Here is a 21,749-nt window from a genome sequence, read left to right as displayed (position 1 = left end):
CAATAGACATACCAATCCCTGTTATTGTCTACAGAATACCTGACACACCTCTGCTACAGTTATATACACACTACAGACATGGTCTCCCCACCTACCCAGCATGGTGAAGGTCTTGCCACTGCCAGTCTGCCCACTGGAAGAAGGAAGAAGGAAGAAGAGATGCAGGGTTAGAAATTATATGTTATTTAGAAGTGACAGCATCGGCATCGGATAGGATAAGTCTTAAAATTTGAAAATTTTCAAATAAATTGTATATTTATGCACTTATCCTACCTCACACTCTAAATGCCCACCCAAGCATCCCTGCATCACAGTTACACCAGCCACTACACTCTAGATTGAGAATGAGGGTGCTGGATATGTCAGGTGATCAGATCGCAGGGATCGTGTCGCACGGGATTGCAGTGGTGCGTGACCCATGATCACAGTGGTGACATAGTGATGTATTGGATGTGTTGGGGGGAGTTGTTTTTTGAAGCTGGAAACGTTGTTTCAGGACGTTTCCACACCAGGATCGAAGAATAAGAAGAATTGCATAGTGTGAGATAGGACAAGTTTAAAAAATCTAAAAATTGAGCAAGACACTTGTAATGGAAGTGATCACATGTGTTCATATGAATGAGAGTTAGATTTGGCTCACTTCACTACAAGCACATTCGGTTATACACACAACATGAAAAAGTATGGATTGTGGGGTTAGTGTAGGTTTTCTGAGCCCTGGAGGTATAGAGGATGTCAAAACGCCTGGCTATAGAGACTTCCATGTAGGGAACAAGTCTTTGACTCAAGTTTGATTTTCTGTAGTCCATGTTGTCTCAACAATTTCGTCATGTTCATCATGTTCGATTCTATCTCTTTGATCGAAATATTGCCATTTCACTTATTTTAGCTGACTTACCTGATCATGTCCGATGTTCAACAGGGCAAAAAGAAGGGCTAATTGTAAAACATGTTTCATTTTTCAAAAACTTTAACATTTCCAAAGATACTTAAGAAAAGTCAGAGCGTATTATACACGAGAAAATTTTTTCAAGGATTTAATGGCCCATAATTAGGGCCGCGTATCATACATGAGTGCGTTTTTTCACAAATATAAACGGTCCTTTCCTACATTTTCACCAGTAAACTCTGACTTGGAGTGCAGCTGGACAGGTCAGCATCACTGTACAGATTGGATACTCACTAGGCAAAGATTGTTCCATTGTACCCGTTGAGACAGCCATCAATGATCCCCTTGCCCACTGCACAGAATACTGCTTCCTGAAATCAGATACATTCTAAGTTTAGTTCAATTCTCAGATGATATGTAACTGATGAAGTCATCTGAACATAACATCACCAACTACATGCCACGTCATGGGACAGTAGGTATCATCTTCCTGGGGCAAGGAAGTTGAATGACTGAAAATGTCAAAAAATCCCAAACATTTCTTACAATTAACTTGCTAACAGAAACACATGTATAACAAATGTATAAAAACAGCATGCATAAATACCCAACGAAGCGTTTTCAGCATGCGTACACAGGAGCTTATTTCCGAAACACAATTACTAGCAAATTAACTTTCCGAGTCAAGCCTATATATTTAGAGCACTTATCATGGGGAGATACATCTAAATCATTATTGTATTTGTTTTAAATCTTAAAATGCTCACACTTTTGGGGAAATACACAATAGAGTGATGAATAGATGACTGAAAGGTATTGGTTACCTAATGAAAAATGTAATGACCCAATTAATATAGAAACCCTAGAGTAAAAGTAAAAACTCAGTTGCTCAAAAAGTTATCTGGAGCTCTGTATCAACACTCATTGATAAAAGTTTAAAACACCTTGGCAAAACTTTGATCAACTTGTGATAATACATTTTGGTGGGAGAGTGAGATTCTCCATATATAGGCGGACCCAGTCAACAAGATGGCATTGTCTTGAGTCTGGTTTGAATGACACAAGGCTGAACATAGCCATCCAGTGACATGACACAGTTCCTTCACGACTGAAACAAGCAGCCAGATGTCCAGTGCTCAACTTGCCTTGCTGCACATCTCATATACAACTAGAACACCTAGCAGCATGGTCACTTCCTCAAATCAGGGAAACATATTTGCCAGCTAAAAGTCTTTTGGTTTGACTAAGGATACCACGGGCATGCTTGTACAATGGCACAAACTTGAACATAAATGTTTGCCGAAGTCGCAGTCAGAGAAAACTTGAACATAAATGTACGCCGAAATCACATACAGAGGAAACTTGAACGTATATGTATGCTGAAGTTGCAGTCGGAGAAAACTTGAACGTATATGTATGCCGAAATCACAGTCAGAGGAAACTTGAACGTATATGTATGCTGAAGTTGCAGTCGGAGAAAACTTGAACGTATATGTATGCCGAAATCACATTCAGAGAAAACTTGAACATAAATGTATGCCGAAATCACATTCAGCGGAAACTTGAACGTATATGTATGCCGAAGTCGCGGTCAGAGAAAACTTGAACGTATATGTATGCCGAAATCACATTCAGCTGAAACTTGAACGTATATGTATGCCAAAGTCGCAGTCAGAGAAAACTTGAACGTATATGTATGCTGAAGTTGCAGTCGGAGAAAACTTGAACGTATATGTATGCCGAAATCACAGTCAGAGGAAACTTGAACGTATATGTATGCTGAAGTTGCAGTCGGAGAAAACTTGAACGTATATGTATGCCGAAATCACAGTCAGAGGAAACTTGAACGTATATGTATGCTGAAGTTGCAGTCGGAGAAAACTTGAACGTATATGTATGCCGAAATCACAGTCAGAGGAAACTTGAACGTATATGTATGCTGAAGTTGCAGTCGGAGAAAACTTGAACGTATATGTATGCCGAAATCACATTCAGAGAAAACTTGAACATAAATGTATGCCGAAATCACATTCAGCGGAAACTTGAACGTATATGTATGCCGAGGTCGCGGTCAGAGAAAACTTGAACGTATATGTATGCCGAAATTACATTCAGAGAAAACTTGTACATAAATGTATGCCGAAATCACATTCAGCGGAAACTTGAACGTATATGTATGCCAAAGTCGCAGTCAGAGAAAACTTGAACATATATGTTCGCTGAAATCACATTCAGAGGAAGAGCTTCAATAGGTTGCTAATACCAAGCTTCTGAGCCAGAGATATTCTGTACTATGTTAATGATAAGAGCGATAGAGACGTCATTTTCGAAACAAAGCTATGGCAGAGAATGAGTCCAGGGTCTTCATAACAGAATGGAGAATATTAGATGAATAATTGAGACAGCATACCTGCGTAATGTTGATATCCGCAACTTTGTCGAAGGAGAATACTTTAGGTTCAGGCTTGGCCCGCACTGTGACCGAGTTCCGTTGGTCGTCCACCTCAATGGCCTTTTGTGCTCCCAGCTCATTATCTCCCTTGTCTGGAGGTCGCACACGTACAAATACCTTGATGGAGTCGCCTTCACTGATGAAATGACAACAAATATGATGTTCTGTTATGTGAGTCACGAGGTCATCTGTATCATCGTAATTCATTACTTGTGTTCTAGGAACATTCTCTGTTGGGTCGGACAATAAATGAAATCAAAGAAATCAATGAATATTTTCAGTTTCATGGCATATTAAATTTATGTCATACATGTAGATTTGAGAAAAAGTAATCCTTCAACTTCAGACTCTTGGGCTAATGGCTGTGTCTAGCCCTGCTGAACTAGTGCATTGAAGCAATTTCTAAAACAATTTTCAAAACAATTTGTATTGTTAAAACAGAGGTTACCATGTTTACCAAATAAAAAAATATAAAAATTTGACTGTTACCATGGTTACACAAAATATTTATGAAAAATACCTGGAATCGTGGCCGCCTTTATCTGAAAAAATAAATAAAATCATGAATTTCAATTAAATTAGCTCAGTGAGACGTGGACTTCAGGGTAAAATGTCATTTTACACTCTATGACTGACATGTATGTGATTTGCCACACATTTGGGTAAATCAATGAAAATTACATAATCTAACCAGTAGGGATGAAACGACACAGCAAGGTCACGTTACGATACGCATCACGATATGCATCTTTACTTCAAATCGCGTGGAAACATCTTGACTAAATATTTCAGACAGGTTCAAAAGGAAAAGCTGGCTGTAGACACATGTTAGTAGCAGCTACTTTTAGAAGTGAACATTATTACAACACATTTTGCAATTTTTGACAGACAAAAATGCTCGGTCATTAAACGAGCAGTGATGTATTTCAGCAAGTGTATCATCTTCTACCATTAAAGAAAAAATGTATTGTGTATCGTATCGGCGCACGAAATCTCACGATGTACCAGTGCACCAATGTATCGTTTCGCTTCTACTAACCATGCTAACTGTCTTTGTTTCATAATGTAGCCACACAAAGTTAAACAATGTAAATGATAAAGGTATCATCTGGGCTGAAAATGTCCCCATCCTGATCATAATGCTAACTGCTTACACCCGAGAGGGGTAGGGTAGGATTGTGGTTAAAGAGTTTGGTCGTAATGCCGGCCTCGATTCCACACATGGGTAAAATGTAATGGTGGGACTATACACAGATGCATCGGTGGATCGCGATTCTTTACTTCTTGATACAAGTATCAATCACAGTCACACACTAAGTAAAAATTAACGATTTTGACCTTAAATGTTTGCTTTAATAACTGTTCCACTAAACACTGATCAGTAGTGCAAGTTAATAGTAAAAACGAATATTTTCATTTGTTGTGCCATACTTGACACTCCTCACTGTAAATCATCAGTGGGCCAGGTATTTGGTCATCCTGTCTATGAAAAAGATGGCTTGCGCCACAGATAAGAGCACATGCAATTATCGTGATACATATCTGATCGTGAGCAAGGTATCGTGATACGTATTGGATCGCACAGTTGGTGTATCGTCCAAGCCCTAGTAATGTGTCCCTGCACGATATTACTGGAATATTACATGTGGCATAAAACTCACTCACCCATTCACACATTTGCAATGTTGTGCCCAGAAACTGAACAAGTGGGGACAGGGACCCCTTCAGCATAAATCCATGGGGTCATTTTCAAAACCAATGGGGACACACTTTGAGGGATATCATTAACTTAAAACCCCATGGTATGCAGGTTATTGATGCAGAATCACTGTCCACAAGTAACGCTAGCGATACACAGAATTTTTGCATGGCATCCGATGTCTTATATAATTGGCCTCAATAATTTGTTTGTGATCACTGCCGTTAGCATGTCTCTTCAAAGTACTTGTTATAAAATTATAATGTAGCTCTATCACTGAATTAGATTTCACATGATTCATACAAAGCTGACATATCATAGTAGTTCTACCTATTTCTATTTTAGAGACACCGCAGCTGGGATCGTTCACACAAAGATTCAGTTCCAAAGAGGAGATATGGTAAATGAAAAGTTAATGACGGCCCGATGCCAGACAAGGTGCCACAACTTAAGCAAACACACATTATAACTTTTCTTCGTGACCCATGAAGATCCAGGGTAGAACAGGTTTACTGTAACCCATGCTTGCCGTAAAAGGCAACTATGCTTGTCGTAAGAGGTGACTAACGGGATTGGGTAGTCAGGCTCGCTGACTTGGTTGATGCATGTCATCGTATCCCAATTGCATGGATCAATCGCTGGATTGTCTGGTCCTGATTTGATCATGGGGCAGATAGTTTTCGGTGAGTTCCCCTTATTGTGTCTGCCATGCTTTATCATGATTTGAGTTAAAATGGAAAATTTGAGACCAATATTGACAAAGCCGTTTGCACACAAATAGAGCACACATTACCAAAATGGTGGAAGGGTATCTAGCCTTGGATTTAGTTGGTTGGTTTGTTGTTTAACGCCGCACTTAGCAATATTCCAGCTATATGACGGCGGTCTGTAAATAATCGAGTCTGGACCAGACAATTCAGTGATTGGCATCATGGGCATCGATCCACACAATTGGGACAAATGACATGCATCAACCAAGTCAGCGAGCCTGACCACCTGTTCCTGTTAGTCGCCTCTTACGACAAGCATGGGTTGCTGAAGACCTATTCTACCCCGGATCTTAATGGGTCTTCTAGCCTTGGAGGAAAACATGTAACAAATTGTTTCTTCCAGTAGTATACTCTGTCACATTATCAACACGTTTCTAAAATACGTTTCTTATATTTCACTTATCCCAACTTAAATGTCTAATCCTAGATCATGAAGATACAAACATCAGAACATGGAATGGAAAATTATTTTAAGTCATGATATGGATCATATAGGGCTGGCTATCGATACAGATCATAGAGACTGATAATCGTTAACAAAATATCAATCAGCTATTGATAAATATTGGGGAAGTAACTTAAGCAAACACGCAAAAAAGAGTCAGAAAGAAATCAACATATTTCACTCCACTGGTGGGGCGGTCGGGTAGCCTAGTGGTTAAAGCTCGCCACGCTGAAGACCCGGGTTCGATTAGCGGCGTAAAACCATACTCACTCACTCACTCCACTGGTGAGTGGTGGCACATTGATTCAGGGATTACTTTGTAGACCTTTGAGATATAACAAAAACAGTTACTTTCAATCTTCAGCAATTGACGTTATTGACAATAACAAGTCTGTTTCTGTAAATCTAAACTTAATTTCATCCAAATAGATTTTGTTACATTTAATCGATGACACAACTTTCATATCGATAATCGTTAATATTTCTTTCCATTGACGATAATTCCAATTACCGGAATCAATCTTTTTTGCCAGGCTGCGTATCATATGTATAGCAAAAAGCCTTTTAAACAAATGCAGTGATAATGATCAATAAACTACTGACCTAGTGTGTTATGGACATTTGCTTCAAAAAGAAATTAGAAGGGGGGTGTGTAAATCCATCTTGTTTTTATAATTAGTTATTTTGTCATATAAAATGACAAGGGGGAACTTTGGATAAGTCATATGACAATTTTGATGAACTTTATAATATTTACAGTATCGATACATAGTTTCTGTGGTAGCGTCATATTAAAATTTGGTATTTACTCTGATAAACTAACCACTGCATATAATGTTTACAATCCAACTGATTCTATGAGTAGGAAAGATACTAACAGAGTAGCGATGGGGTCCGGCAGTCAAGACATCTGGACCCTACATCACGTGATTGAAATAAAGGAATGTGTTGACAAGAATACACAGCAACATAGCACGCCCACATTGTCAAGCTTGCAGAATATTGTTTTACGCCGCGACCAGCAATATTCCAGCGACATTATTTAGGCGGTTTGTAAACAGAGTGAAACCATTGGTTGTTACAGCATCAGCCAAGCCGTCCGGGTACGATGGCACAATCATCAAGGTTACACACAATGTGACAGCCAGATTATCAGTTCAGTCGCCTCCTTCGACAAGCATGGGATGCTGGGTACTTATCCGGACTCAGAGCCCCCGTGGGCGTAGCAGCAAATGGACCAGCTGGGTGTCACTGAACACCGGACTGATAGTAACAGTGTTGCTGTCACCAGGCATGGTATTTCCAATTTGCAAATCTAAGCTGCTGAGATGTGTTTAATGGGGAATGAAAATAGCCTGTAACCATTTGATGAACAAACCTGACATAATGAATAGTCAAAACAGTCAATCTTCTACTCTGTGTTGTCAGTGCGGTACCAAATGGCGGACTTTTCGAATTTAGCGCCCCCTGCGAGATATCGCGAGACTCTCAATTAGAAACCTATTTTCCTACATCATATGAATGCTTCTTGCAGAGGACGCCAATCAGTCTTAGTAACCGTCTAAATTGTACATTTAAATGCCAGCATCTTTATATCACTATTACAAACAGGCAGTACAAAAATATCTACACCTGTGTTATCTTACCGTTGATATGAATTGGGTCAGCTTCTTTAATGATGTATATCATATTGGTTAGGGAAATAGCAGCAAGTATAAGCTTCGTGAACGGAGGGCGCTTATCTAAAAATAGCAACCACCACAAGTGGAAATCCCCTAATTTGCATATCGGGAAAGGTATTCACATACGGTTAATTAACCGTGACAATCAAGTAACAACACACAAATTTATTCTTTGCACTTTATTCTGAGATTTGTTACGACATATTTATTTATTGTGAAGAAATATTCCTGAAAGTTGAGTTGATCCTAAATCTTAAATAAGCGAATCACGTGCGAAGCCAGATCTATTTATAGACATAAACAAAGGGGATCGCTGTATTCAAGTGACGTATGTTGGAGCAATCAGCTGACCAGACGTCGACATATAAATGCGATGTGGCTTTGTGCGTGTCTCACTAGAGGCGGCAACAATACCTTAGTACAGACATTTTCAGATAAGGCAAATTTTCCTCGCTCAGCTGGAAAATCCTCCAGGATGAAAATCGAGAACAATATTCTGACATGGGCACATAAGATGTGGAATTTCATGTTAATGAACCAGAAAATAAGCAAGGTGAGTGCCGACCTTAAACACAACCATACAGGTTTCACATTTTAGCCATAACGGTCAAATTAAAAAATGAATAGCACGGCGTTGAATTATAAATTAATTTTAGTATGGAAATTGTATTTTAAAAACCTTTCTTTTAAATTAATATCCTCAAGATTAAAAAAAGACACGCTAACATATAATATTAATTTATCAATGTTAGTATAATAGTGTATTTCAACTTCTTTATATCCACATAATTCCGAAGTTAATGCAAGTCATATAATAATGCAAGTCCAATACAGCATTGTGTACGCGTCTGTTTCTATATGTTTGTCGATAACGATATAATGTGCTTGCGACACCACAGATGAGCCACTACCTCATATTTAATTACAGGAATGTGATACACGCCTGTCTGTCATGTTATGTCATGTTAATATAAAGGGCATCTTCGTCCCAGAACCATCCAACCGTTCCATTTCTGTAATTAAAAAGGATATCATTATTTATTTTTAAATATGTATAACCCTATCCTTTCACGTGCTATTTATTCGTTTGATGTGTTAGACTGCATGCCAAATAGATGTTGCTCCAGCACATTCGTCTCAAACACGAGGAAGGAGATGGGACTTTTAAAAATATATTTTGAAAACAATAAGATGACAAAGGACGCCCAGGGTTTAAAGTGACGCGCCGATGCCCGAGAAAAAAATCTTTCTTTTAGCCCTTTACATATATTTCTTTATGTTTGAGATGTAGTTCTGTATACTAAGATGAAATACGTATCTCAGCGTTAGAAATTGTCACTAGTCCTGTAGTCCTTACCAAACTGCCAAATAGTAAAGGTATCCGCAGGACAAGTAGAAATTGGCCCATTTTAAGGGTTTTGCTATATGTTATCATTATAAGGACTAGTGGACAAAAACTGTTAGTTTCTAACCCTGTATCTCTTTATACTACGATAGTAGATGAGGTCGGTGGAAAGTTAAACACGTTTACTGATTAAAACACTAATATTTGTTTATTATTTAACGCCGCACTCAGATACTGATATTTTAATTCGTATGGTTCAGTATGGGACGAATACAATATTTAGTCAAACGCCATATACATACAAATTTTTTATTGACGTTTAATCACATACTGATGTGGTTTATAGAGCAAACTGCATGCGGTGCATGTCCGTCACCATGGTGACACTGTTTCAGTCCATCATTAGATGTATAAATTTCACCTTAAACGTCACATAGGGATGAATATGTTTTTTATTGACAAATCTGTTTAGTTGGACAATGGGTGCAACAACTGACTGATCAATACAGCTCATGTGACAATCACAAGGTTTACACTTTATTGAACTGCCGGTCATGTGTGGTGCTTCCGTTTATAGGGTGATGTCATCCTCGGACTGGGCAACAACGACATACGTACAGCCCAGCACGCTGCGCACTTGTTCAAGGAAGGTCTCGCGGACTGGCTCATGTTCTCCGGGAGGGATGGGACATTGACGACAGGTAAAAATAAATAAACTGATATTTGTCTGCAAAGTGTTTAAATGTGAATGGCATTTCGCTGCATGTGCAGAGCGATGCCTCTTTGTGTAGCGATAATTATCCCAGATTCGGCCGATTATGACCCCTGGCCGATTATGTCTCCTGTCGTAACTGCGTTTTTGGGTAAACTCAGCCCTACTACAGTTACCTACGTTATTGTCGTTCCTTGGCTTCATAGGCAAAGTAAGTCTTGTCAGAATCTTAGTCAAGGCGTGTTTGGTCTATCGACTCTTACTCCGAACTGTCTCAATCCACATTCATGTACCGGCCCTTGCATACACCAGGAGTAAACACAAGACATAGGTTATACTCACATACTTTTAATAACCCTTCAGTCCATCAAAGACAACTTCCACAGAAGACAGGCTAGACTCGTCATAGACTGGACAAACAGAGTGATATCGATCTGCTTCAGTCACTGCCAGACACGCGCCCCTCAGCTAGTGTTGAACGTATCTTTTTAAAGGAGTCGTGTCTAACTTTTCTTTGTCACATGTAGTGAGTGAGTTGGGTTTAAGGTCGCTTTTAACAGTATTTCAGTTATATCACGGCGTGTCAGTTTAATGTGGGAGGAAAGCCCGAAGTGATGCAGGTCTCAGACGTTTACCATTTCGGTGAAACCCACGAGCACGGGTATGGTGCTGGCAAACCAAAAATATAATCGGGGCGAACCCGGATTCGAACCCACAATCAAAGGTTTCTAGCGTGCCCAAGGGACGCAACTCTGCACAGCGAATCGCGGCGCTTTGGACGACTAGACTACTACTAGATACTAGATACAACTACACAATAAGTTAAAGCATTACACCTGTTTTAAATCATTCATTCTGACTGAAAAATATCTTTTGGATATAAATGTTAAGAAATTCCGCACTATCCCGTTTCAGGTGTAGTTCTCATGACCTTCTAATAGAGAAAGGTAGACATTTAGCGATACCAAGGGAAAACAGATTGTGTAAATATTGTACTTGCCAAGAGATAGAAGATGAATACCATTTTTTGCTAGTCTGTCCATTGTATGCAAATATCAGAAAAGAATACATACATACATATTTTTATCTGAATCCTAGAATAGACAAAATTTATATTCTCATGTCATCTCAAAATGAAACAGTAACAAAATATCTTTCATTGATATAAACCATGCAATGAACATCAGATCCTCTGCATTATAGATGTGATATTTTGTTACGATATAAGTAATTCCTATTGTACCCATCGCTACTGTATGTATATATGTACTATAGGCCTATGGCCTTTTCAGTACTTGAAATAAAGATTGATTGACTGACGGCTAGACCACCCGTGCCCCCTTGTCATAACAATGTCTCAATTTGATTCGTTAAAAGTTAGATCTGACCATGAACTCATATGTGTCGTAATCGGAAAAATACCGAAGCCTACGTGGCCAATTGACCATCTTTCTATTGATTTTATGGCTCACTCCGGATTCCACAAATGAAAAGTATCTCACCTCTCTGCTGATTCATGGACTAATCGACGATAACATGGAACAAATAAAATGATAAACATGAAATGTCCAGAATACTCTTCTGATAAATGTGAAATGTCCTTTCTCTATTAATTCTTTCCTAGATTACAGTTCTGTCACGAACTTAATATGCATAATACAACCACATCATTGCAGTTATGAACGATTTTATTTGGTACAATTTTGTTACCATTTTCGAATGTTTTGAGACGCATTTTAACCTTATAAAACTCCTGCCGATTATGACTCCTGGCCGATTATGACTTCTGTCCGATTATGACTCCTGGCCGATTATCGATTATGACTCCTGACCGATTATCGATTATGACTCCTGGCCGATTATGACTCCTGCTGAGTATGACTCCTGGCCGATTATGACTCCTACCTATTATGACTCCTGGCCGATTATGACTCCTGGTCGATTATGACTCCTGGTCGATTATGACTCCTGGTCGATAATGACTCCTGGCCGATTATGACTCAGCACCATATCCCAAAATATACTGCCGGGCAAAAGAAAGTATACACTTGAAAACTCGATTTGAAAACATTTTTTTTACGAAGGTTATCAAAACGTTACGAGGCCGAAAACAGTCGCCGAATCACTGCAAAAATCTTGTATATTCTTTTTTCAGATGTCAATTATTTTTTATGACTCCCTTAGATATGTGTAATATATTTTATGACCCTCCCCAAGAGATTGTCATATTCGTCGGTGACCCTCGATTAATTCCCTGGAATGGCTAAAGTACTAGTCCCTTACATCAAGCGTGTCAACTTGATGTGGGAGGAAAGCCCAAAGTGATGCAGGTAGTGGGTAAGGAACCCGAAAGTTCTTGAAAAACATAATTATGCTTCAGACTATTGATAAAAGAAAAAGTTGCCTTCCGATTTTGTATGCCAGCCCACTGATTTACCATGCCGCAGTTACCCTGAATACCCCACTCACAGTATACCAATCTCATTAAAATCAGATCTTAGTTCTCGCTACCGCTTAACAAAGATCTAAGGACATCCCATTAGGGGTCACGTCAAAACGAACTCTCTTCCGACCAATCAGAGCATCGCTTACCAGATCATGAAAGTGACAGTCGGAATGTGATTTCTTATCATGCAGCCTGCGAAAACTTTAAAACGGGGTATTCCGAACGATAGTTACGAACTTAACGACTGAACCTATACAATCTAGACCATATATTAGCCATTCGAGAATGTTCATTTGTTCAGGTTTCAAATTTTTAAGCGTGAATTTGTCAAAATATGTTTCGAAGCGTAGTCGCCAATTTGAAATATGTGCCGTAAAGCCTTCTGATTGGCTAATGTCGGCTTCTTGTCAGGAATTCCATTGGTCCGTCAGAGTTTGCGAAAGGTCGGTCTGACGTGACCCGTAATGGGATGTCCTCAGATCTTAGTTTAGCGGCAGCGAGAACTAAGATCTGATTTTAATGAGATTGACAGTATACCGACTCTGAGCCGACCAGCCCTTGTAAATGCCGAGCGCCATACAGGGTAACAACAAGTACCATCTTTTAACGTCTTTTAGTTAGAATTGGTCGGGATCGAACCCCGGACCTTCCGCTCTCCGGGCGGATGCTCTACCACTAGACCACGGAGACGGCCGCAGGTGGAACATGATTCCATCGGAGGTAGACCCGTGAAGATCCGGGGTAGAATAGGTCTTCAGCAACCCATGCTTGCCGTAAAAGGTGACTATGCTTGTCGTAAAAGGCGACTAACAGGATCGGGTGGTCAGGCTCGCTGACTTGGTTGATGCATGCCATCGACCCCAATTGCGTGGATCGATGCGCATGATATCAGTCACTGGATTGTCTGGTCCAGACTCGATTATTTTACAGACCGCCGTCATATAGCTGGAATATTGCTGAGTGCGGCGTAAAAACAACAAACCAACCAACCAACAACCATCGGAGGTAATATCTCTGCATAATGCGGTGTATGAAGGTAAAGGTAGACGTTGATATAATGGGTTTGATTTTTTAAATTTCTGCCTCCTCAACCTTGTGTACGTGTTTTCAGGGAAATGGGACCGACCGGAGGCAGAAGTGTTCCGTGACGTGGCGGTGAGAGCTGGGGTCCCAGAGAACAAGATCATCCTGGAGATCGAGGCCACAAACACAGGCGAGAATGTTGCGTTTTCTCACACAGTCCTTGAATCTCTCAACATCAAGCCCAAGAAAATCATTCTGGTGACAACTCCTTATCATGAACGTAGGGCTTATGCCACTTTCATGAAACAGTTTCAGGGAGCAGCGTCAATGGACGTAATGGTGACGTCACCGGAAATAACGCTCCAGGCATATCCAAATAAGGAAGTCGGGTCTTTAAATGACGTCATCGGTGTGATAATGGGATGTATGCAGAGATGTAGGTTATACCCCGAGAAGGGCTTCCAGATCCCTCAGGATATACCCAATGATGTATGGGAGGCCTACGAGTCGCTGAAAGACCTTGGGTGTTTTAACAACAATCTCATCTGACGTCGCCATGACTCTCTTGATATGCGACGTCATATATGACCATTATTTTCGTTTTGTACATTTTTTATAGATACACTTATGTCTTACTTAGAAGGGTTTTGGGGTCGCCTGTAATAAAGCGATCTCGTTTCTATGGTTACGTTAACGTCAGGTGTGATGGCCACTCGCGGCGTTCCACGAGGTGATATTTCGATACGACATTAAACCCATCTCACGCACTCACTCGACGGGATATTACTTCAACACTACAATGCACACTCGGTTAGTAGATTCACGTCTTTTTTTCTTTGTGAAACCACAAATGTGTTGGAAGAGCAGATGGTACAGACATTACATACACTCCTCGTTACTTGCTTACTTGGGGGGCACGGGTGGCCCAGTCGTCTAAGGCGCCACAATTCGCTGTGCAGAGTTGCGTCCCTTGGGCACGCCAGAAACCTATGATTGTGGGTTCGAATCCCAGTTCGCCCCGATTATGATTCTAGGTTTGTCAGCACCATACCGTGCTCGTTGGTTTCACCGAAGTGGTAAACGTGTGAGACCTGCATCACTTTGGGCTTTCCTCCCACATTAAGCTGACACGCCGCGATATAACTGGAATACTGTTAAAAGCGGCGTTAAACTCACTCACTCACTTGCTTACTTATAAGATGTATACTCAGTAACTCGTAAAGACCCTGAACGTGATGTTGGATAGATAGAATGTAAACTAAACAGTGGACCCGTGGAGATCCGGGGTAGAATAGGTCTTAAGCAACCCATGCTTGCCGTAAAAGGCGACTATGCTTGTCGAGAGAGGCGACTAACGGGATCGGGTGGTCAGACTCGCTGACTTGGTTGATGCATGTCATCGTATCCCGATTGCATGGATCGATGCTCGTGATGGCAATCACTGGACTGTCTGGTCCAGACTCGATTATTTACAGACCGCCGTCATATAGCTGGAATACTGCTGAGTGCGGCAAACAAACAAACAAACAAACGTTTTTCTTATGAACACTTGATTGATAATTGGTTCTTTCATTAAGTTGTTCACCGAGTCTTACAACGATTGCTGGCAGCTGACAGCACTTCACGCTGGTGCTCGCCAGTCGCTACTGAATTTACTGGACCATATCAATAATTGAATTGGAACGATGTCCTCTGTGAATTGACGTTTGACGTCTGTGTTATAATTTATTTCGTCAGCAAAAATGTTCGAAACACATCGACGTTTATGTTGAATATCTATGTGTAATATGCTATTTATTCGTGACTGTGATATAATCTGTTATACATACTTGGAAAAGTTCGTGGCTGTTATGCTCACAATGCTGTATGTCTTTGTGTACATGTGTTTGTTTTGAACGTAGTTTTGTTTTATTAGTTGTATTGCGACCAGTCGGTTGAGAGTAAGTAAGGATAAGATTTACAGATGAACAACTTCTTTATTACAATTATAAGAGCGACGTTTCGATGTAGGTTCTAACACCGTTATCAAGCAAGTTAAAACCCACACCGAAACGTCGCTCTTAATTGTAATAAAGAAGTTGTTCATTCATAATTCTTATTCTTACTTAATACTCCAACTTCTAAATGCCTATCAAAGAAGTTACGGTTGAGCGTATGTTGGTTTTGGCAGTTTATTTGGAACCCCACAGAAACACGAAAGGGTGTTTTGAGAACAAACGTATATAATATACAATGATATTCTTGTTCTGTTTAGTTGTTATGTAACGCTGACCTCGGCAATATTCTAGTATTCCAGCTGTTCATGGGTGTCGTGCTCATGGACCACCGTTGGTGGTTGGGAGAAATAAAGTGATTTTTATTCCAAGCATTTGATGTCAATTATTGATTGGTCTTATATAGCTGATTGATATTATTCAGAATTTATAACAATACGAATGTTCACGAATAACATTTTGAAGTTTTACTTTGTAGTGTGTGTTGTTTGGAGTGAGTGAGTGAGTGACTTGGGTTTAACGCCGCCTTTAACAGTATTCCAGTTATATCACGGCGTGTCAGCTTAATGTGGGAGGAAAGCCCGAAGTGATGCAGGTCTCACACGTTTACCACTTCGGTGAAACTAACGATCACGGGTATGGTGCTGACAAACCTAGAAACATAATCGGGGCGAAATTGTGTGTTGTTTAGAACGCCTCACTTAGCAGTATTCGTCCCATGTCGTCATGATGACACACAATCAACCAATTGTCTGGGCCTGACCACCCGATCCACTAAGTCGCCTTGTACGACAAGCAAGGGTTCCCCCCTTCTCTCTTCAAAATACCCCGTGGACCACACGAGGGTGACGTCATGACTAATAGTTCAGGAAGCTGTTCAACAGTTCCATGTCGGATATGGAACGGTCGGGTAACCTAGGGGTTAAAGTGTTCGCTCGTCACGCCGAAGACCCGGGTTCGATTCCCCACATGGGTACAATGTGTGAAGCCCGTTTCTGGTGTCCCCCGCCGTCCTATTGCTGGAATATTGCTAATAGCGGCGTAAAACCATACTCACTCACTCTATGTCGGATATCAATCTAGATTCCTTAAGTTTTGGAGTAAGCTATGCTCTGGAAATGAATACAGATAATGATACGGAGCATATCATAGACATGCACGGGTGTGGTGATGACAAACCGATCGTCAATATGGGATTCGAACCCACGGTAAGCGGAGCATGTCTTAGATCACCGTACCACCTGTCACCCGGTTGTGATATCTTAAGATGAGACGAACACGTCACACAAGCCGAATAGTCAATAACGCTTCATTGAACGTATAGTAAAAGATAATTCCAGCCAAGAAAATACCAACATATGAATCTATGATGAAGTCCCCTTTGAGCCCCCGAGATCTATATTGTTTTAAACGTTTGAAAAACATTGGAGAGTCATTATGAAAGATATTTACATATGAATGAAAAAGGATTTGATACTTTTCAATTTGTACTTTCGGACACTAAATGCATAGATATAACAAAATGTGTCACAGTAGCTAATTGTAGAAGTTTTCGGATAACTTTCTCCCCAATATCTAGATATGAACACGTCCCTGGCCTTGGCTGATTTTCTCAGGAAATGTGGCTATACACAGTATTGTTACGTGTCAATTCCCAAACTGAAACAACATTTTAATCCAGAATTTTGTACGTAAAGGAAATTTGTGTGAAACCAACAAACAACCAACAAATGGTATACACTCAACAAATGTAATACAGTTTCACTGGGTTTACAAATCAATACAAATTACTGTTCAGCAATTACTATGGACGTAAACGATAGAGTGGTAGTACAATATTCAATGGCAGTATTAAATATGGTGACAGTGGTCAGTATCAAATACAAAAATACAGTGTTTATAGCAAAAGTCAGTGATAATAGTACATTCACCAAGCGACAACTGGGGTAAAGCTTCCAAGATGACCTTAACAGGGAATCCGGGATGATGAATGATCCTCACACGAAAGCTGGTCTTGATGTATGAATAATGTGAGAGATACGAGAGACACACCCTTGTTCCCTTATATAAGTCTAACTAGCTACTGGAAATTTCCACACAGTTCCATCACAACACAGAATAAACTACATGTTTCCTTAAAACACTATCACAGTCCACGGTGTCCTGGAAGTTTACACATTACACTAGCATCTAAATATAGTAACTGCCTCAAAACTGCCTACACTAAACAGTAATACACTCCTGACAACTAATCACTGCCCAAATACAATGCAATGAGCTTCAAATCTCAAAAGAAACAATGTCAGTTATAAAAAAATACAATCATTGTTCAACAATAAAATACACTGCCATATAATAGTACAAACATAAGGTTAATAATTCTGTTCCGAACTTGCGCATTGTTAGATTGCAATAATTCAATTCTTGATCATGTCTTGATCAAAGGACAACTAGGAAAAAATGTAAGTCATTTGAAAATGCCCGATAATTTTCATAACTATAATGTAAGTTTTTTAGTGATAACTTCAAAATTTAACATTTCCAGTAGACCAATAAGAACCCCCGACATTCCTCGTCTATCAGTTGCACAATGAGGTTCTTCGTAATTAGGCAGGCTATTTGTTCTGTTAACGTGCAACTATAATTGTTATTGCCTGACAATGGACTATACCCAGGAGCAGTGGGGAAATACCACACGTCATGTTTAGAATTATACACGGAAATAATACATCACCAATGAATCATAAAAAAGTTTGTCTATTTATAGAGATGAGTGATGTTTAGGTGCAGCACGTGATGGACTAATCGGACAAAATGAACGAACAACAAAAACATACATTTTCAACTCGGCCAAAGAACCATCTATCACGATGAAGGTTCAAAATGAGGTTGTCCAATTAGTGACGTAGTTGTTGCATTTTCTGCTTTTGAGTCATACAATACACAATTTAAGTTAAGTTTGTATTTACTGGTCCCCAGCAACCAATACAGGTCGTTGTTTGTTTGTTTGTTTGTTTGCCGCACTCAGCCGTATTCCAGCTATATGACGGCGGTCTGTATATAATCGAATCTGGACCAGACAATCCAGTGATCGACATCATGAGCATCGATCCACGCAATTGGGATACGATGACATGCATCAGCCAAGTCAGCGAGCCTGAAGACCTGATCCCGTCGCCTCTTGACAAGCATAGTCGCCCTTTATTGCAAGCATGGATTGCTGGAGACCTATTCTACCCCGGATCTTCACGGGTCCTACGTCACGTCAAGGATTGATGTTCATGATATTATTCACTGGATTCTCTGGGCTAGACTCGATTTTTAACAGACAGCCGTCATATTGCCTAGAGCGGCGTTACACAATTTCAAATAATTCAATAAACGGCATCAAACCATCGCATACGACAGGAAGCTTGTTAATTTGACCCACAACTAATGTCATCGGCTACTTTCAGCTAAAGTCAACTGCTTCTGAAGTTACCGGTTACGAAACATTTCAGGTGAAAAGTGCCTGCAGTGCACGTGTTCGGATCTCTGTGAGGAGTGCCTGCAGTGCACGTGTTCGGATCCCTGTGAGAAGTGCCTGCAGTGCATGTGTTCGGATCCCTGTGAGAAGTACCTGCAGTGCATGTGTTCGGATCCTTGTGAGAAGTGCCTGCAGTGCATGTGTTCGGATCCCTGTGAGAAGTGCCTGCAGTGCACGTTTTCGGATCCCTGTGAGAAGTGCCTGCAGTGCGTGTGTTCGGATCCCTGTGAGGAGTGCCTTCAGTGCGATGAATTCAGAGCATGGGTAAAAGTTGTCGTGAGGATCCTGAGTACCATTCACCGCATTGATTGCGCTCCTTGCAGCATGCAGTGCGCTAACAGACTTGTTCGAGGAGGACGAGTAAGACTTGTTCGAGGAGGGAGGACGAGTACAAGTGCTTCCATATAACCTGAAAAACAAATGCGTTCACTGGTACCAGGTAGTTGGTTCTTACACAATGACCAGTTGAGCCCTTTTGCAACAAAGCAAAAACATTAAAAACACACTTTAACCATCGGTTGTTGAATTGCAAATACAGGAAATAAAGTTATTGTTATACCTTCAGAAATTCAACTCGGTAATGGAACTCTTCCATCTTCGGGACTATTCCTTGTAATCTGGACCTTAGCGTAGATCCATCTCCTAGTGCATGATTGACTTGTTTCTGCCTCTCAAAGGTGTGGTAGTCCCCTCCACTGAGTATATTCTGTGATGGAGAACGTTTGGTGAGGTCCTAACTGTGGCCAGGAACGAACTGGTGAAGACATTCTTTTATGTCGGTCAACTGGTCATTGTATTTTTCATTTTTTGTAGAACTCCGAGTGGTATCTGAAATAAATCTCCAGGGTATAAGTTTCTGAAACAATCATTCATTAATGTATTTTGATAATAGTTTGTTATCGTGCGTAGGTTATAATAGAAACATACTTGTAACAAATGTATACTTGTTTTTAATATGAATAATCCGAGCCTACTGTAGGGTGCTTGTAACTAAATAAAAGTAAATAGAAAATGTGCACCATTTGCATTTTTGGCTTGTCTCCTCATTAAATCATATATTCTTTAGCTTATGCGCATATATAATGTAACATATGGCACTTCTATTAACCAAAGTAATAACAAAACATTAAACGTTTCATGGTGTATGGCATATGTCACTTATATGATTTCTTTTTCATCTGAAAATGTCAAAAATAATATGTCGCATTTGAGGGTATGTCAGTTCAAGGAATGAATGAAGAGAGATACTTGACTCGAGAACATCACAACACATTTCACCATTTACCTAAGACATTGGTCTTGTCTACTATACAAAATATCGACAATAATAACGTGTCATTAATGAAAGAAATGTTTGATGTTATTGTCGCACAATTCGTGTAATCAATCAAATCAATTTGTATCGTTATATGTAGAAGAGCAATAACACATGTAATATATTTTCTCAAACATTATCTGGAAGGCAGAGCGTCTGGTGTATGCTGTGATTACTTTCAGATATCAAACGATAGTCTGATATGTTCAACGTTGTACAGTTGTTTATCAGAGTGTAATCCACGTGACTACACACAATGTACTTTAACATATACCAGAACAGTCTTAATTGTCTTAAATCATGTACAGTATGCTGCAGTGTGTATTTAGTTAACAAAACTGATGTAGTTCTTAACGATTTATTCATCGGACCATATTATGAGATATTTCATCAACTTTGCGTAATCTACCTGACATCATTTTTCGTAAGTAAAAGTTTGACGAGTTTTAAAAGTTTTTATTATCATTTGCAAAGAGTTGGTCCGTTCAATTTACAAAATCTGGACCGGCAACTTTCTAACTTTTTGCCCGTGCCTCTGTCTCGCTATGGTTTTTGTGTGAACACTGACGTTGCAAGCAGTCGCTCGAGGGGGTGTAGTATTGAGGCATAAGCAAGTGGGTGAGGGTGAGTATGTATGATTTTACGCCACTATTAGCACTATTCCAGCACTATCACGGCGGGGGTCACCAGAAATTGGTTTCACACATTGAACCCATGTGGGGAATCGAACCCGGCCCTTCGGCGTGACGAGCGATCGTTTTAACTACGTTTAGAGGTTTTGGGCTTCTGCCGCGATCCAATCTGATTAAAATCAGATCTAAGTTCTCGCTACCGCTAAACAAAGATCTGAGGACATCCCATTACGGGTCACGTCAGACCGACCTTGCGCGAACTTTGACCGACCAATGGAATGACCAATCAGAAGGCAGCTTTCTCGTGCTTTACGGCACAAATTGCAAATTGGCGACTACGCTTCGAAACATATTTTGACAAATTCTCGATTACAAATTTGGAACAAACAAACATTCTGGAATGGCTAATAGATGGTCTAGATTGTAAGGATTCAGTTATTAAACCCGTAACTATCGTTCGGAATACCCCATGTTAAAATTTTCGAGATTGCATGATTAGAAATCACATTCCGACTGTCACTTTCATAATCTGGTAGGCGACGCACTGATTGGTCGGATGAAAGGTCGGTCTGACGTGACCCCTAATGGGATGTCCTCAGATCTTTGTTTAGCGGTAGCGAGAACTAAGGTCTGATTTAAATGAGATTGGCCGCGATCCAGACATCGTCCAAAAGAGTTTTAGCCCTGTTATATAACAAACAATAGTTTGCAAAAGAAGGGACAAAACCATTTACACATCATGAGAAATGTCTGTTAAAAGAGGAGACTCTTTCACGATTCCGACTATATCATAGGCATGTGTTTTTGAATCACTATCAA

The 21,749-nt window shown here is 40.1% G+C and overlaps 2 protein-coding genes across 3 annotated transcripts in view; one reads left to right on the top strand and one right to left on the bottom strand.

The window, feature by feature from the left end:
* The window catches only part of LOC124147277 (kinesin-like protein KIF15-B), a 55,704-nt gene extending 47,966 nt beyond the window's left edge, over positions 1-7,738 (bottom strand). The window contains exons 1-5 of one of the 2 annotated variants that reach the window (XM_048380418.1): positions 7,634-7,738; positions 3,862-3,883; positions 3,300-3,477; positions 1,184-1,260; positions 96-133 (exon numbers count right to left, since the gene is read on the bottom strand). In XM_048380418.1, coding sequence (XP_048236375.1) covers positions 96-133; positions 1,184-1,260; positions 3,300-3,477; positions 3,862-3,883; positions 7,634-7,640 — 322 coding nt within the window. In that variant the 5' untranslated portion in view covers positions 7,641-7,738. The remainder of the gene's footprint in view (positions 1-95; positions 134-1,183; positions 1,261-3,299; positions 3,478-3,861; positions 3,884-7,633) is intronic. The other variant, XM_048380419.1, reaches the window with a different exon arrangement.
* A 558-nt stretch (positions 7,739-8,296) lies between these two features.
* Positions 8,297-14,491, top strand: LOC124147243 (uncharacterized protein SCO4629-like). The gene is made up of 3 exons (XM_046517897.2): positions 8,297-8,490; positions 9,860-9,983; positions 13,552-14,491. Exons 1-3 carry the CDS (start codon positions 8,311-8,313, stop codon positions 14,010-14,012), a joined length of 765 nt encoding a protein of 254 aa, XP_046373853.2. The 5' UTR covers positions 8,297-8,310; the 3' UTR covers positions 14,013-14,491.
* Positions 14,492-21,749: the final 7,258 nt, after the last annotated feature.

This window comes from Haliotis rufescens, unplaced genomic scaffold (assembly GCF_023055435.1).
Source record: "Haliotis rufescens isolate VD_foot unplaced genomic scaffold, xgHalRufe1.0.p SCAF_30, whole genome shotgun sequence".
Lineage (NCBI taxonomy): Eukaryota > Metazoa > Mollusca > Gastropoda > Lepetellida > Haliotidae > Haliotis > Haliotis rufescens.
This window is presented reverse-complemented; position numbering and strand designations above follow the sequence as displayed.

Coding starts and splice junctions, on each gene's coding strand:
- LOC124147243 (XM_046517897.2), top strand. CDS start 8,311: ATGTGGCTTTGTGCGTGTCTCACTAGAGGCGGCAACAATACCTTAGTA. Junction 8,491..9,859: donor TGAACCAGAAAATAAGCAAG/GTGAGTGCCGAC, acceptor TTCCGTTTATAG/GGTGATGTCATCCTCGGACT. Junction 9,984..13,551: donor GGATGGGACATTGACGACAG/GTAAAAATAAAT, acceptor ACGTGTTTTCAG/GGAAATGGGACCGACCGGAG.